Raw genomic sequence first — 13629 nt, 5'->3', positions numbered from 1 at the left:
GGCAACGCTCAGTGCAGCATCTCATGGCTGTGGGTCATGGGCTAACCCCTGGTTTAATACCTGGGACATTGGCCAAGGATATGGAAGCACCTGAGCAGCTCTGAGGGTCAGGCAATGAACCCATCCCCTTGCTGAAAGCCCTGCTACCTCTGTAGCCCTTCTTCCTAGTAATCCCTGGTCCTTTTAAGCAGCAGAAGGCTCATATCCACATGGCAGTTGGGGGGAATGTATAGAGGTGTTGGAGTGGGAAGCTGCAAGATGTAGGGAACCCAACACTAAGAAGAAATATTCCAGTGTCATCTTGCAACTATGGTAGGATGTCTGTTCCTCCATGAAGGTGCTCTTGCAGGTCAAAAGAAGACTCTGAAGTGTTGTTTTAGTTTAACATTAGTGAGCAGAAATTCTTGGCAGATGGCAGCGCTGGAGGGATGCAGAGCTGCTGCAGTACCCTTGGGAAGCCTGCGCTGAATCCTGCCTGGAGCTGTGCACCACTCTACTACCTGCTGCCAGTCTCCAAACATGCACATACTCCCCACATCTCCACAGTGATGTGTTGGGATCCCACACTAATTCCAACATCCCTGCCCATGTTGCCAGTCCACATCGGTGTGCACCACCAGCACTGGGACAGGCAGGGCTGCAAAGCAACCCCCACTTTCAAGTCCACTGCCCCAGCACCAGCAAAACCGAGATGTGGGTGATGGTGGGGATGCATGACTTCCACACACACCTACAGGATGATTTGTGGCTTATCCAGGCTTCCATAGCTCTTTTTTTGAAAGTGCACAAAGCGAGACTCAATAAAGCTACCTAGTCCACACCAGAGCTCGCTCTTGTGCTATATCTAGCAACAAGTGTCACAGCCCCGTAGGTGCTCAGCCATGCCTACTGCTCAGGACATCCTCCAGGAGAGTATTAGGATGTTTGTGAGGCTGAGATGTCTGGGAGGCCTTCCCCTGAAAAATGCCCCTTGCAAGCTCTTTCAGTGATAGAGTAGGATGTTCCTTTCTCTGCCTAGCATTTGGTGATATATTTTGTCCCAGGGGACGATCCCAGGAGCAGGGCTTTCTGGATGGGTGTCCTCATCCCACAATAAAAAGGCTTTTTCCAGTTGCCTGCTCCAGGCTCTGGAGGGTGAGCTGCAGAAGGGCACAGCTCCTCCATGCTGCAAAGACCTGAGCACAGGCTAAATGGTGGAGCTGGGGGCTGGAAGCTGAAATGGAAGCAAGACCCCAGTGCCAGCACTTTGGGAAGCTGAGATGGAAGCAAGATCCTAGTGCCAGCACTTCGGCACCATGTGTTACCGCAGCAAGACTGGAGGCTGCCACAGGCAGGGACAGGCTGTTCACTTTTCAAATGCTCCCAGTGTGCAACGTGCAGGTTTGCTCTCCAAGGGAAAGACATCCTAAAATCACATCCTCCTGCTGCTTTGCCCAAAATCCACCCCCACCCCCCCCCCCCCCCTTTTTTTTTTTCCTTTTTAGCAGTCTGCAGAGTTTTTTCCAAGTCAGGTGAGGCTCAAAAAAACCAAGTTCCCTGCATTGTGGTGACTCTGAGGCATAGGATGCAAAGGTTTTATAGTCAGAGGAGGTTACCCCTCCCCTCCGTGGCTTTTCCCAGTGAACATGAGTGCAACCTTGTGTGAAACCTTCATGCAGATTGCCTTGCCTTAGTCTCAAAGTCCGCAGAGAAAAGAATTTGAATGGAGTTTAGTGAATCAAGCAAATGAAAAAGGCTCTGCAGAGCCACCTTGTGCCCATCAAAAGCATTCTGGAAGAACACAGCAAAATAGGTCCGAATAAAATATACACAATTTATTTATAGGAGGTTTACAGCTGTACAACGTTGGCTTTCTGTTTGGACCACTCTCTGAGCTTGTGCAGCATGACACATCAGTGCCTTTGGAGATGAAGACAAGTTGTAGCCTGTTTTAACATGGACATGTCAAAAAGAAATGGATTTCACAGAGTGTAACGGCAGGCTACTCACAACCATTGAAATGATCAACAAAAGAAGTGGAAAATAAATCAAAGACATGTCCTGCACTACTTGGGAGGCTCTGGAAAGTGCTTATCAGACCTGTCCTCCTCTCAGACAAAAAGTCCTGAATATTTCTGTTTACTTCATTCAAAGAGAAAAGGCATCCACATTAGGAATGGCATTTTAATAACTACCCTCCCTCATCTGCTCTACAACCAAGACAAAAAAAAAAAAAAAGCAAGCAACAAAGGTAATTTTTGTTATTCCATTGGAAATGTAAGGGGAAGAAGGCTTCTGCTTTAGATTTTCAAAAGTTTGGGGTAAAAAAAAAGGATAGATATTACTGATGTTAAGCCATTTTGGTCCTGATATAGTGTGATGATTTTTTTTTATTATTATTGAAGAAGCTGTTTAAAAGCTGCCTTTCCTCTCTTTATGGCTTGATTCTCTGTAGGCAGGAAGGATGCTGTCCATGGGTACCAGGGCACCGCTACTCCTCAGCAAGCTCCAACGCCATTCCTTGGGGATCACGGTGCGGTTGGGCACGTGTCAGGGCACTTGAGCTGAAGCTATCAGTAGCCCGATCAGCTGAGAAAACAAGGCAAATGCAGGCAGGCTGGCTACCCCCATCTGCTGATGATGATGCAAAGCTCCTGTGATGTTCCTGTGATGCTCTCCCTTAGCTAAACAGCTCTTTTCCCTGCCAGGTGAGGTATCTTTGGGCATCATGGTCCCTCTCACATACCATGCTGAACATGAGCCTGTGAGATCTTCACCTAAGACCTAAATCATGCCTTCTAACCCCACAATGCTTCTTTCGTTTCTTTTCAGTGATGAGTCCCATGAACAAACCCAGTATAAAGTCAAAATACCTCTGAATCAGTCTGCCCAGATTCAAGGAATTGTCTTTACCTTGGGGTCAAAATGTCACTTTACCAAACCAGGAGTATTTGAAGCACTTCTGCAACATGCAGTGATGGCACCAGGAATCGGAGGGCGCTCAGTGCAAGCCAGGAATAACTGAGACCTGGAAAGAGCATCCTGTGGGCCACTGCTTGCCTCTAAGTCCTGGAAAACAAGACCTAAGAAAATAAGCAATTTGGTCAAAAACCCAATTCATAACCAGGAGGCAAACTCTGAAGCTGAGGAAAGGGGAAAAACAGCCTGCAAAAATCGATTAAGTTAGTTGTACTGTAAATTTCTGGATGCACCAAGAGTTGAGCTGTCTGGTAATGTGGTTCTGGGGAACGTCTTATGACGTTACAGGTTTGGCAGATCTTTAGGGACTTTTACAAAAAAAGATACAGACTTGCAGCACAAACACAGGCATTTAGTAGGACAAGCAGAAACTCTACTTGTTATGGCAACAAAAGGCTTTCCTGTTCACTTGTCCTTGCAGGCAGAGGACTCTGCTCAGGTCAAAATCTACCATGACTAAAAGATTACATCATCATATGTATCCATTTCTACTTGCATGCAGGTGGCGGCAAAATATTTTCTTGTTAGAAAACCTGACAGAGAAAACCCTTAACTTGCACCATTTTTAAAGGCACGTTAATTAAAAAAAAACCCTGAACCTAAACAACAGGAGAAAAAAAATGCCTTGAAACCTGCCCTGATCAGCTGCTGAAAGGCCAGAGGAGGGTTTGTTGTTTGGCTTAGCTGGGATGGTTTCGAAGCAGCCAGATTCTGCCACCCAGTGGAACAAGGAAGATACATCCAGTCTTCATGATGAACAGAAGCAGACCACGGCCCTAAACATGTCCCCGAGGACGTGCTTGGGTTGTGCTTGTGAGACTGGCTCTAGCACTGTGCAACTCATCCTCCAGGCCAGGAGACTGGAAATTAAAGGTGAGAGATGAACACTGGCATGGATCAAAGATTCCCAGCATTTTCAGGCTGCGCTGGGAGCAGTGCTCCTCCAGCACAAGCTAAAATCCCACTATTTTCATAGAGAATTTGGGAATGCGAGGCACTGAGATACGATGCACCGTATGCAGCAGTAAAGATGGAGCCCATTGAGCAAAGCTCCCTATCCCTTGGACCTGATGCTTTGGCTTTCAGAGGATATGGTCTCCTCTTATCTAAACACTGAATGGCCCCAGTAGACAACCCACCCCAGCTACTGGGGTGAGCTCTTGGGATGGGGACAGCATGAAGCCATGGAGAGAGCAGGCACCACGGCAGTTCGAGGCACATGCAGGAGCTGAGTCCAGACCGGTTCAAAAACTTGACCCCAAAGAACAGTTGCCCCACCATAGTTGTTGGCATCTTTGTATTCATGGGGTTGAACAAGACTCAGGAGGAAACAGCTTGTCCCTAAAATGATGGAACCTTTAGTCTTGTTGCCCCTGTGGATTTGGGATTTGGGACTGCCTTGGTGCATTTTCTTTCCAACTGCAATATGCAAACCCATGCCCAGCACCACATTCAAAAGGGCCTGATCTTGTTTTCCACTTCTCCTTTGCTGAGGTGCCTCCACAGATAAGCGATTAAACAGCAGTTTCACAGGAGACGACTCCACACACACTACTCTTAAACCAAGCAGACACATCAAAGATGCATGAAAGCAGCTGGTAGGACCGCGGTGGCCACATGTGTGCATGGTGGCACGTGTGTGCCAGCCTGTGTAAACAAACAGCAGCAGGGCGTTGTGCTCTGGCTGTCAGGACACACAGCGTGCTTGCAGCGATCCCCCAGGGCACACGGCGGCGATGGGGGCTGCAGAGGATGCCAGCAGAAGGATTGTTGCGGTTCCCCAAAAAGGCACCACTTTTTAACATTGAAAACACAAGACTGGCTCCTAAGAATGGAATGCATGCATAGTTCATATAGGCTTTGCAGATGGTAGGTAGGCTATGTGTGTGTATGTGTGCATGTATGTATGTGTGCATGTTTATATACACATCTGTGGCACCAGAAGAAGAGTTCTTGAGTACTTAGACGTTGGTGAGGATGTTGCTGCTGAGCAGCATCACAGCAATGGTCCCAGAGAGATCATTCGATCTTCTGTTCCCCCTGTCCTGGAGGTGCAGTGTGTGCACTGACTGCCGATCGCTGGGGTCCCCCGTGAGCACCACTTGGCCCAAAAACTCGTCACTTATTAAGTTGTGGTTCCAGATCTGGGGAAACAAAACAGACACGAGGGCAGCGCCTTGAGCGATGCAGCCAACCTTCATACACCAGAGGGGAGGGACCTGCTCTGAGCTGGAGCCATGGAGGTTGTTGAGATGTGGGGCTCAGAGACATGTGTGAGGGGCAAAGGATGTGCGTTTACCAGATGTCACCGCTCAGCCGTGGTGGTGAGGGGCTGAGCTGCATGAACTGATGAAGCTCAGCCCTGGGGAACAGATCCACTGTGGACAGTGTGAGGAGAGGGCAGGTGGGGTGGCCAAGCGAGACAGAGTCTCCATCCCTCGGCTTGCTGCTCGCCTGCTGGTTACCTGAACAATGATGGGTTGTCCTGGCTTCTTGCGGTAGAAGAGCCCTTTCACATCAAATTCTGGAGACACTGTGTTCTTCTTCACCGGAGAACGAACTTTTTGCCCTTCGCACTTGATGATCACATAAGGGTCAGCTCCTGGGGAAAGAAAAGGGACTTTTTGCTTTGTTGTAGCTCCTGTAATTCCTCAGAGCCCTTTTCCAGGATGGCATGCAGCACTTTTCCTCCATACCCCACCAGAGGAGATGGATATCTGCCAAAGAGTTCATCACAATCCAGATGATGTTCATGAAGCTCAGTTGTTGGGCTCAGGCCAACTCCTGTTAGGTGACATTGTACCTGGGCAGCAGGTGGTAATGGACTGCTATGAAACGGCCACCTCTTCCTTGACTCCATAACCTACCTAAACACTCCTTTATCACTCCAAATCCTCTGACCTTTGGGATAAATATTTTATGGAAGACACCGCTCTGCTCAACTCTCCTTTCAGGGCTTGCCCTGCTGAAGGCAGGCAGAAATAAAGCCATGGGGAAGAGAAAGAGGTCACAGAGGTCATTTCACGCAAGAAGGCAAGGGCCTTCAGCTGCAAAACTCCACTTGCTTCCACTGCAGCTCATACACTCCCAAGCCAGACTAACCTTGGTTTTACTTCAAGGTGGTAACCAGCTACCTCAGCAGGGACTCTGCTTTTCACCCCTATGCACAAATCATTGGCACATCTTCTTCCTGGATTTAGTGAGACTCCAGTGCTGCAGGGGCTGTCAGACTAATGTTGGGCTAAGAAAAATGCTGGGTGGTCAAGGTGATGAGAGATGGCACAATGCTGAGCCAAAACGAAGTGTTAAGATATGCTAATTTATGAGATCAAAAAACTAGACCATTTGGGCACTGAGGAGGTTTGGTGAGCAACTGATGGATGGAAATGTATTTGAAAGGCTTTTGAAGAGGTGAAGATGGTTCTTAGAATATTTGTTTGGGCAAGAATTCAGGAAGAAGGTCAAAATGTCAAAAAGGATCATCGATGGCAGTGAGAGACACGGGGAAGAAAAAGACTGGGCATCAAGGGGCAATCAGGGGAAATGAGTGGAAAGTGGAGGAGAAAGTGGGAAAGTTACTGCAATATCCCAGCTGGAACAAGGCAGTCATGGGGAACAAGCAAGCCACAACGATGAGAGTAAAGTTACCAAGTTCACAGACTACTAGCTCACAGCTGGATTGTACCTGAGCTTCCAGGAGAGGGAAGGAGTCCCTAATTAGTGAACATTTTCCCCTTACAAAACAAGTGCTCGTTTTGGGAATTTCAGTAAAGAATGAGCAATTGCTATGGAAATGTAACTGCCAGAATGCATTTTCTTACCATGAGCTTTAGTGGCTGTGATGGAAACACAGACCAGGTGGATGAGTTTTCTTGTCCAAGAAAAATGTGGAAATTAGGAGGAACAAACCATTCTCTTCTGAGGGCCAGGGATTTAAGAACCACATCTTTGATTGCCAGACCACCTCCTCGCTAGCTTTCTGTTTGCAAGGACCTGGCTCCCCTGGTGAGACACAGCTGCTGGATTTCACAGCTGTTTTTCCAAACTAGCCTCGTCTTTTGGGATGTCCCGTTAAATCCTCATATTCCATAAGCTGGAGCCAAATTCCTATCTGTAAATCATTATTTCCAAAGTAGTGTGAAAGGCTAAGAGATGCGAGAGATGCCATTACACTAGGAAGCACCAAACATGCAGGCTGCTGGTAGCGGGAACTGAACAACTGGAAAAAAGCCATTCCCAAGGGCCTCTTGCTGAAAAAATGTTTCATGGCTCCAGAAACCACATGTACCCTTGTCTGAAGGAAAGATAAATCTCCTTGTTGCTGTGAAGAGTTCAGAGACCTTTGGCTACAGATTCCCCCTGCATTCCCCATACACTGAATTACTGCGAGTAACCCAAGAAGAAACAACCTACCTCGGGTAAAATTCCCTCCCCAGACATCAGACAGGATAGAAGGACTCCCCTTGTGGCATGTGATAAATAATCAAATCGGGCTAGTCCTAAGGCAGGATCCTGCTCGTTACTTCCAGGGCTCTGGTGATACGCAGCCCTGACGATAATGCTTGGGTGAAAAAAGTAATTAATTAAGTTTTTAATTTCGATTTTTAAAAAAAATTTAAGTTTTCAATTTTATACTTTAAATTTGGCTTGAAAGTGGCTGGCTGAACCTTGCCCCATTCAAAACATGTCCTTGACTCAAGAAACTGGGGAGAAAAGCTAGGACCTGGTCTGCTCTCATGGTGGAAAGGCATTTGCTTCTCTAACTGCAACCTCTAGACCTTTCATCTATACTTCAACGATCTCCCGGTGCAAGTCATCACTAGTCCTGGGTTTCTTGGTCCAGATGCCCCAGGAGGACTGAAGATGGGGCTCTTGCCATGAACTTCTGCATGGCTGTAGGACATGGTGAGGCATGGTGCTGCTGCTGTCTTTCATGCAAGAGAAGTGCTGGATGTCAAAATTGCATGATAGCATGGTAGAACCATGAAAATAAACCTGTAGCGGGCCAAGAAGGCAGAAACACAGTACGCTGTGTGCTGGTGGTGGCTCAAGTCATCTCAGAGGGCTCCTAGGAGCCAAGCATGGAGCAGGACTTACAGGAAATAAAGGGGGAGAGGGTCTTGATCCCCACCATCCCAAAATGAGCTATATTTGCCATACCCTCTACTGATAGATATTAATTTATCCAGCCTCCGGTGATGAACACTACCCCAACACATCAGCCTGTTCCATCGCTTCTCTGTCCTTCCTATTAAAAAGCCTTTAAATACAGTTCCTGACTTTTACAGCTGCTCATACTCCGGAGGAAAGCCTGGATTGCTATAGGACCACTGCTACAGGCTTTAGAGAAGTTTTAGGAGGATCTCCCAAGGATCTTACACAACAGCCTAAATATAACAGCTCCCAGATCATGCCCAGAGCAAGAAGTGAGTTTGATTCTCCATGGAATTTCTCCTCCTCTGGTGTCTGACACTGTATACTGAAATGTACATTGAAAATAATATCTGAGGACATCATAAATCCCAGCAATGTCCCACCTCAAGAAACCACCTCCCCCTTTTCCCACTGAGACAACCACTTCCCAGCTCCTCCGGCACTAGACGAGAGGCAGAGAAAGACCAGTACCTTGGGAGTCCTGATTCTTGAGCCCAGCTGCAGCAAGGACGTGGATCTGGGATACCACTTGCGGGTAACCACACATCCCACTCCAGCAGGTGTGTGGTGGCTCATCCAGTGTCAGCTCTCTGGAAGGAAAAACATGTGGCCTTTGAGAGGTGCCCAGCCTTACCCCGTGGGCAAGTCATGGAGTTTGCTCTAGCAGGATGGCAGAACCATGCAGTGTCCACTGTCAGACTCTGCTCCCCGCTCTGATCTCCTCAGCCTGGGTTTGGGATGTTCCCCCATGTCATGCTTAGAAGCAGAGTGGGAGCTTCCCTGCATGTTTGTGGTGAGACCTGTGAAGGTGCCCTGTTTCTTGGCCACGCTTGAAAGGAAGCCAAACGCCAGCTCCAGGCAAGGCCACGGCCAATTCCGATCAGGAAAATTGCATGTCAGAAGCACAGGGCTGTCTCCAAATAGCCAGCTCCTCCCCACCTCTGCTCTTGTTCCTTACCGGCAATCTGAAGGCACATCTGTGAAAATCCTGAGAAGGAACTCGCCTACATGACCGGGGTCAAAAGTGGTGGGGATGATGACATAGCGTCCCTCCTTCAGGTCTGTCCTCAGGAAGACGCTGCGGGAGTTGATGTAGATGGAGCTGGCCACCTTCTGCTGCAGGGTGTGCATCCGGTAGTTCCTGTTCAGCTCCACCTTGGCAGAGACCAACAGCAGGACGGTCAGCAGGATGGCGCTGACTGACAACATATTGGTATCCGCCACGGGGGTCCAGACTGCAAGGACTGAACCCACAGTGCTGGGAGAACGAGAATTAAGAGAACCAGCAAAATGGTTCCAACTGGGGTGGTTGGAAAACAAGTGCAGACATGGCTCTCCCAACTGCTGGCTCAGGGACTCATTATCTCTTGCATTCCCCCCAAAAAGCAACACATAAGGATCAGCCTAACAAAGTCTCACAAATTTCAACATTTGAAGACAGGCTAATGACAGACTAATCATTGCTTTTAGCAAGGAGAACTTGTCCATGCTGTCACTGTTCATCTCTGAAATCTCTTGTCATATTTAGAGGGGGGCACACTGTGCTGAAGGCACCCCAGAGGCACACAGATAATGCTTAACTGAACAATACAAATAGTCATGCAGTACTGACTTGTCGCTCCACCACTAAGAAATTTATGGGGGTGTTCAGGGCAACATGCAGGAACCATGGTCTACCTTATGGATATCAAAGCCTATGGCCAAGTTCTCTCCTTTGCCCTCTTTGCGACTGGTTCTTTTTGGCTTCTGCTGGATGGAGATCAGCACTTCGTCTTCTGCCTTCTTCACATCAAACATGTACTAGAAGGAAAGGGAGAAAGGTAAGGGAGGACTTGTACTAATACAGGATCATGGAGGCACGGGTCGGGTGGGCACACAGTAGAGTTAACCTCAGCTTCTCCTCACCCGCCTCACTGCAGGGACAGCCTGGCATCAGTAGCAGCACTGAGAACCCATACCCACCTCTCCTGGGAACTGGCATCATCTCGCCAAGCCAGAGACCTTTTTGGCTCATCTTAGAAAAAGACTGGGAAATCCAGTCTTTGAATTGCTTGGCAGAATCCAAGGTGTCTAGATGCAGTCTCATACCAGAGACTTTCACCCCTTGCAGTCTGCCACCGGTCCTCCTACAAGGTACGGAAGGAGGAACTGACGTTTACAGAGACCTAAGATGAAGGCTAATACAAAGCTGGAAGCAGGAAACAACTCTCCCACATCCTTGATGACAACTCCTGCAATGGACCAGACCACTTTTTGTCTGCTTGTTAGATGAAGGACTCACAGAACTTGTCTCATTTTACTGAGAATCCCAGATCAGAGCAGTACAGGACAGAAGAGCTTACTTCAGGACATGAACTTCAGAGCAGGGTCTTTTCTGAAGGCCAGGCTAGAAGAAAAGGCCCTATAGACTACACCTGTCCTGGCAAATTTAACAGTGCCAAGCTCTGGGCAAAGGAACTGGAATTAGATCATTCAGACATCCAAATTGCTGGAAAAAGGTTCCTGACCCAGTTTGACGGGCACCAACTCTCACTGCTACCCTGGGGCACAGTTTGCTGTTTGCTTGTGCCAAGATGCTCCACATCAGGCACTTGGATGCAGTCTCCCTGATAGGAGGGATAAGGGTCATCGAGTTGGCCTGGATGTTGGTCATGCTGTGCCAGGCATCTCAGCCACAGAATGGCTGAGAGCACAGTTAATCTACTGAGGTCTGGTAGCCATTTTGGCCTTCTAGGTCCCTGTAGGAGACTGAAACATTTGGAAACACATGCAAAGGCTCCAGAAGGTACTCTGTTCCATGACTCACTTGGGGGTTCTGCAAAAAGGTGTCCTTGTGGTTGATACAACCTCCACAGCGGTTCTTCAAGGGGTCACTGTTTCTGGTCCATGCCCCATGTAGCACTGCCTCCTCCCAGGTCTTGTGGATGCTCAGGTAGGATGTATTGATGAGACGGCACTTAATGATGTCTGTGAAGTATTTGCAGAAATCTTCAAAGGTCATCCTAAGTGAGGACAGGACAGAGCTCAGTTATGCTGCTTCGTTCCCCTGAACAATACGCTGCAGGGATTTTCTTGATCACCTGTCGGAGACTGAGGGTGGGTAGCCTCTGATGGCTGATGCATAACAGAAGAGATGGAGATACCTTTCTCCACGCATGCAGTAAATACTTGTTTTCTAGTTGAAAAACACAGCTATGTGTTTTGGAGTGGGAGAAGCAGCGTAGTGGCCCTTCCTCCACTCATGGGTACACATGGTATGGAAATGTTATCTGGTGAGGCTGTTAAGTTCGTAACAGTACCCTCATGAAATGACTGGGACCCCAGTGTGATACTGAGCAGCTTGCAATCCTAGGGCTATCCAAAGCTAACACCCACGGGCTCAAGGAGGAGGCTACACTGAAGATCCTAGGGCTTGGAAGGCCATTCGCTCTGGTTAGCTGCATGCATGGAAATGACTAGCATGCTTCATGGAGTGGGAGGACTCTGTGGGCATGGCCTGCGGTGACAACCCTAGGAGGGACTCACCAGAACTCTCCGTCATCTTCCACTGTCATCCCCATCTTCTCTCTCTCACTTTTACTCACTTTCTGCCACTCCTCAGAGCTGTGGGAAGAGTACAGGATCATTACTGCGAGGGCGAGGGGACAGACAAGAATTCAAGAGGCTACTTGACCTCAGCAGGATCTTTCAAGGGCAGAAGCCCTGTATAAAGCTCCAGCCATGCAACCAGTCCCCACACTGCTCTGGTTAGCTCACCTTCCAAACAAGGGGGGACTGCAGCATGGCTTGGAGCTTCAACTTCTTTCCTGGCTAATGGAGCTGAATCCAGCTCGGCAAGATTTTGTTTGGCTAGTACAATCACAACCCTATTGGTGAAGACAACAACAGGGACTCTGGCCAAAGGCTCTGGTTACACCAGCCCTTGGTTCTTCATCCCATCCACAGACACCACAGCAGTCACTGGTGACAGAGGTAGGTTCTGTTGGGTGCTATGTTTGCTGGAACAAGACTGGGAGCAGAAAGGTGAGCTACAATCATCCTTCACTAGTGTGAACATGCTGGGCAATTTCACCACAACACCTGCCAGAGCCTTAATGAGAAAGTTTGCCAAGCTCAGCCACCCTCCTGCCGATCTCCAGGGACCCCAGGGCAAGGAATGAATCTACCCCGGTGAAACAGCAGGTTTAGGACGCGGGTTGAAGCAGCATCCCACAGCTGCCCATACAATGCTATCCTATGGGTGTGGACGTAGTCAAATTGTCTCCTGGCTCAAAGCTTGCTCCAACCCAGCATTTCCCACCAAAAAAAAAGGTGCTGCTGCTGCCCATCCTAACTCACGTGTCACTCCAAGGGCCGTTCCACTCCCGCTCGCCCCATGGGTTGCGCATGCGGATCATGTCCAGCTTCTCCGATTTGAAGAAGGACAGCAGGCCGTGGCCCAGGCGGACCTTCCGCACGTCTGTCACTGCGTACGCGTGGCCCTTCACCAGTCCGCAGGCCAGGCGGGCCTCCATGTCAGCTGCTGACGTGGCCTGGGCAGGGGGACACAGACAGCGCTCGTACTGGGGGGATGTGACTGCCTTAGCAGGGACTGGAGAAAAGAGGAACTCAGATTTCCCCGTAGGTTTCTCGGAGCCAAAAAAAAGAACACCAATGCTCAGGGACAGTGTCAATTGCTTTGGCAGATGTATTAGATGCCATTTTAAGTGCTAGATCCTTCCTGGTCTTCATCTATCACATGAGGCCTCCGAGCTCCCATACTGTCGACCAATAAAGCTCATTCTACTGGCTATAATGGGAGGTCTGGCACCCAGTGTTTGTAGAGGTGTCCACATGCAGACACCAAAACACCTTCCTCTGGAAGAGAATTCTCTCCTAACATTTAAATTGTGGTGGGATAAATCCAGGCTCTTGGACAGAACAGTAAGGAATAAAGAGGGCTAGCATCCAGGCTTGACTCCTTTTGCCATCCACAAGAAGTAGGAACCCTTGGACTTAATTTATCTGTTCTAATTTAAAAGTCTCCACCAATGTAAGACAACTTGCATCCTAAAACGCCTACTCCCATGAGAACATGACCGTACAGGTAATATTGCTTACTTTGATGGAGCAGCTGATGAGGCCTCCTCGGTTGTGCACCTTCAAGACACGCTCAAAGAGGAGGTTTCGCTTGGCTTCATCAGCAATGTAGTCCCCTTCGGTCAGGTCGATAGGTTCAGAGACCCCACCAGTAAAGTCTACCAGGGCATCAGCTGTGTTACCTCCATCCAGGGCCTCGTAACAGCCTGATAACCTGGAAGAGGGTGATGGGGATGGCACAGAAACACTGGCTTGACATTTGAAGGGGTCTGGGATAGTTCTTGGGCAGCTCAGAGAATAGAGATTTGTAATAAAACTTCCAGGGGGTGAGGACAGCAAAGTAGGGTGAAAAAATAAGACCCATGCTGCCTACAGCACTCCTGCTGTCATAGGACAAAGTAAAAGGAATGTGAAATCTCTAGGATAGGTGTTACTTAA

The 13629-nt window shown here is 48.7% G+C and overlaps 1 protein-coding gene across 1 annotated transcript in view; it reads right to left on the bottom strand.

Moving 5' to 3' along the window:
* Positions 1 to 1799: 1799 nt before the first annotated feature.
* CAPN5 (calpain 5) overlaps positions 1800 to 13629 on the bottom strand; it is a 57646-nt gene continuing 45816 nt past the window's right edge. Inside the window, exons 5-13 of the mRNA XM_040583772.1 lie at positions 13213 to 13405; positions 12451 to 12644; positions 11638 to 11715; positions 10919 to 11114; positions 9790 to 9912; positions 9071 to 9267; positions 8584 to 8702; positions 5424 to 5560; positions 1800 to 5102 (exon numbers count right to left, since the gene is read on the bottom strand). Coding sequence (XP_040439706.1) covers positions 4920 to 5102; positions 5424 to 5560; positions 8584 to 8702; positions 9071 to 9267; positions 9790 to 9912; positions 10919 to 11114; positions 11638 to 11715; positions 12451 to 12644; positions 13213 to 13405 — 1420 coding nt within the window. The 3' untranslated portion in view covers positions 1800 to 4919. The remainder of the gene's footprint in view (positions 5103 to 5423; positions 5561 to 8583; positions 8703 to 9070; positions 9268 to 9789; positions 9913 to 10918; positions 11115 to 11637; positions 11716 to 12450; positions 12645 to 13212; positions 13406 to 13629) is intronic.

This window comes from Falco naumanni, chromosome 2 (genome assembly GCF_017639655.2).
Source record: "Falco naumanni isolate bFalNau1 chromosome 2, bFalNau1.pat, whole genome shotgun sequence".
NCBI lineage: Eukaryota > Metazoa > Chordata > Aves > Falconiformes > Falconidae > Falco > Falco naumanni.
This window is presented reverse-complemented; position numbering and strand designations above follow the sequence as displayed.